The 3,532-nt window shown below is 36.1% G+C and overlaps 1 protein-coding gene across 2 annotated transcripts; it reads right to left on the bottom strand.

Annotated features, from left to right (window-relative positions):
- Nucleotides 1-286: 286 nt before the first annotated feature.
- On the bottom strand, nucleotides 287-3,430 carry LOC123874224. 2 transcript variants are annotated; one of them, XM_045919463.1, is made up of 4 exons: nucleotides 3,334-3,430; nucleotides 2,157-2,250; nucleotides 1,690-1,877; nucleotides 287-1,114 (listed from the first exon to the last, which is right to left on the bottom strand). In XM_045919463.1, exons 1-4 carry the CDS (start codon nucleotides 3,340-3,342, stop codon nucleotides 956-958), a joined length of 450 nt encoding a protein of 149 aa, XP_045775419.1. In that variant the 5' UTR covers nucleotides 3,343-3,430; the 3' UTR covers nucleotides 287-955. The 2 variants fall into 2 exon arrangements, with proteins under 2 accessions (XP_045775419.1, XP_045775418.1); XM_045919462.1 differs by having other exon boundaries at nucleotides 2,157-2,240.
- Nucleotides 3,431-3,532: the final 102 nt, after the last annotated feature.

Below are 3,532 nucleotides of genomic sequence, written 5' to 3'. Positions count from 1 at the left end.
ACACACTTTCATCACACTAATATTATAAAGGCGAAAGTTTGTATGTGTGTGTGTGTGTGTGTGTGTGTTTGTTTCTCTTTCACGCAATAACTACTGAATGGATTTGGCTGAAATTTGGAATGGAGATAGACAATATCCTGGATTAACACATAGGCTACTTTTTATCCCGGAAAATCGAAGAGTTCCTGCGGGATTTTAAAAAACCGAAATCCACGCGGGCGAAGCCGCGGGCATCTTCTAGTACTATATAAGATTAGTAAGTGTGATTATTCTTGACAGACAGGAACATAAACATTCGAATAAAATTTTCAAATTAGCCTTGCCAATTAGTATCAAACCCTTTTACAAGACCACAGCGACGCCAAGGAGATAATCTTCACGTATAAAAAATTATGTTCTCACTACGCCCTACTTTGGAAGTGGGTAAAATAAAGTAAAAAGCTAGTACCAATAACATTTCCGCGATATTGTTTGCTGTTGTTATACAAACCAGTTTCGAAATTCAATTTCTAGCGCAATTCATTTTATATTGCCCGCTGCTCAATAAACTATAATGCACACAGTTTTCTTACGTGCCATGTTTGCGAAAGGTGTAAAAAAATTATTGCAGTCACAGAAATACTTACCTGTATTTCTGTTTGCAGTATTGCAATCTAAATCGTCGAGCTTTATCAATACTGCAAAGAACTTAAGAACTTTTCAGGTCTACATAACGTCTAATAACTCTAATGAAAGACAGATCTAGATATTATCTTCATACGTTTCTCGGTAGTTATTCTAAGTAATAAACTGTGACTCAGCTTTTATTATTCTTAAAATGACAAGTTAGCCAATACAACCCAAACCATACACCCGGAAAATTTTATGCCGGAAAATCAAAGAGTTCCCACGGGATTTCGAAAAACCTAAATCCACGCGGACGAAGTCGCGGGCATCAGCTAGTATTAAATAACGTTCAACTGCCAGGATGAAGAGAATCATTTTTACATTTGAGAACTTGTAAGACTTTTTCTGCTGGAAACGGTTTATGCTTGTCGTGTTTCAGCCCCATGGCATGCAACGTAGCGTGAGCGACTTGTACTGGAAGCGTGCAGAGGGGTGTTATCAGGACCACCTGGAAAAAACATACATAAAATTATTTTTAACCCCGACCCAAAAAGGTTATAAAGTGTTATAAGTTTGACGTGTGTATCTGTGTATCTGTCTGTGGCATCGTAGCTCCTAAACTAATAAACCGATTTTAATTAAGTTTTTTTGTTTAAAAGGTGGCTTGATTGAGAGTGTTCTTAGCTATAATCCAAGAAAATCGGTTCAGCCATTTCAAAGTTATCAGCTCTTTTCTAGTTACTGTAACCTTCACTTGCCGGGGGTGTTTTAAATTTTAATTTACACTTGTCATATAGATACTACAGAGTACACGAAATGTACGAGAGGTTTGTGAAAATTTCAAAAACACTATTGAGCTATATTGGTCCAGCGATCTAAATGTAACACTAGATGGGGCGCTTCATAGTAATAACAATACATTTTCCAACGAACATCTTCAGACCCAGTCCATTTGTAAACTTGCACTAAAACTCTGGCTTTAGGGTCTGTTTTAACTTAACTATGTACGTAAAAAACCATGGAACATTTATATCGCTGTATTGGTCACTTTAGTTCGCTACGAATTTTCACAAGGAATCATACCCGTCGTCTATAAAATGGGGATACAGGTAAGCAGCAATACTCTAACACATCGGAATATGTGAAGAAGAGATAGGTGACATTCGCTTTTCTGGCCAAGTCAATTGGGTTATATTCAACGAAATGCAAACAAGATTGTGATTCGATGTTTCTGATGCCTCTATGAGCTACGTTCACCAACCGATTTGGATCTGGAAATGAGAAAATCGAATTTTAAAAAACCAGTCAAGTGCGAATCAGACTCGCAGACAGAGAATTCCGTACCTCCATCCAATTTGAGCTTTATGTTGGCATGTCAGTCAGTCAAAATTGTTTCCACAAAAAAGACCTAATGTTTTCTAAGACAGTTTTCCTGTACCTCCCTTAGTTTTGGATTTCCCCATACTATCTTAGTTAAAAAACACACTGTATAATAACTGTATAGTTTCTTGACAAAACAGTACAAGATTTGAAACTTGTTTAATACTTACTTAGTAGATAGAAGTTGTAAGCAAATGGTATTGTGCCGTTGTTCCATTCACATGGCCAGTTTTCAGGTAAATCTCTTTCTATTCCTAAAATAATCTAAACATATACAAGTGTAAATTAAAAATTTATAACACCCCCGACGATCCAAAGTATTTGAGTTTTCCAAAACATCATTTTCAAATAAATAATTATGTATTTAGGCAACGTCCATCTTGACAGCTTGACATTTGTCTATTGACATAATATTAAGAACCTAACGGTTATCTAACCTTCTTTTCTACAAGAAAACTAGAAAAGAGCTGATAACTCTTAAACGGCTGAACCAATTTTTTTAGATTATAGCTAAGAACACTCTCGATCAAGCCACCTTTCAAACAAAAAAAACTAAATTAAAATCGGTTCATTCGTTTAGGCGCTACGACGCCACAGACAGATACACAGATACACAGATACACAGATACACAGATACACAGACACACAGATACACAGATACACAGATACACACGTCAAACTTATAACACCCCTCTTTTTGGGTCGGGGGTTAAAAAGGAGAAGCCGACTGACTGACTGATTGTCTGATCTATCAACGCTCGGCACGGATCGGGCTGTTTGGCAAGCAAATACTTAGCTCTATTATGACGTAGACACTAGACATCCACTAAGAAAGGATTTTTGAAATGTCAACCCCAAAGGGTACAAGGGTAAATTAAAAAATTACACCCCCGACAAGTGAAGGTTACAGTAACTCCTAACTAAAAAAGAGCTGATAACTTTCAAACGGCTGAACCGATTTTCTTGGATTATAGCTAAGAACACTCTCGATCAAGCCACCTTTCAAACAAAAAAAACTTAATTAAAATCGATTCATTATTTTAGGAGCTACGATGCCACAGACAGATACACAGATACGCAGATACACCGATACACACGTCAAACTTATAACACCCCTCTTTTTGGGTCGGGGGTTAAAAATATAGGTTTAAAATTAGCTTAGTCCACGCGGAGGAAGTCACTAACATAAGCTAATATCATATTATAATCAACTGTTCACCAATGGTACAGAGATTGGCGTTTCGTGCATGGGGTCGGAATCGCCACCCGTCATCGTCAGCACTTTGTGATTTTTATCGGAATTTATTTGTAGTTTTGGTAAAAATAAATACCATAAAATATACTAACTAGTATCATTACAAGAATTCATAACCACTGTACCAGTACAATAAAAAAAGGCGAATATTATAATCAATCGTAAAATATGAAACGATAAATGCATTTTTTACACTCACTTTTTATTTTGGTATGTAAAATAACTTTTATTTCATATTTCGATTAAAAAAAATGTTTATTTATTTACTTGATAATACCAATTCCACAACCT

This window comes from Maniola jurtina, chromosome 18 (genome assembly GCF_905333055.1).
Source record: "Maniola jurtina chromosome 18, ilManJurt1.1, whole genome shotgun sequence".
In the NCBI taxonomy this organism is placed as follows: Eukaryota; Metazoa; Arthropoda; class Insecta; order Lepidoptera; family Nymphalidae; genus Maniola; species Maniola jurtina.
This window is presented reverse-complemented; position numbering and strand designations above follow the sequence as displayed.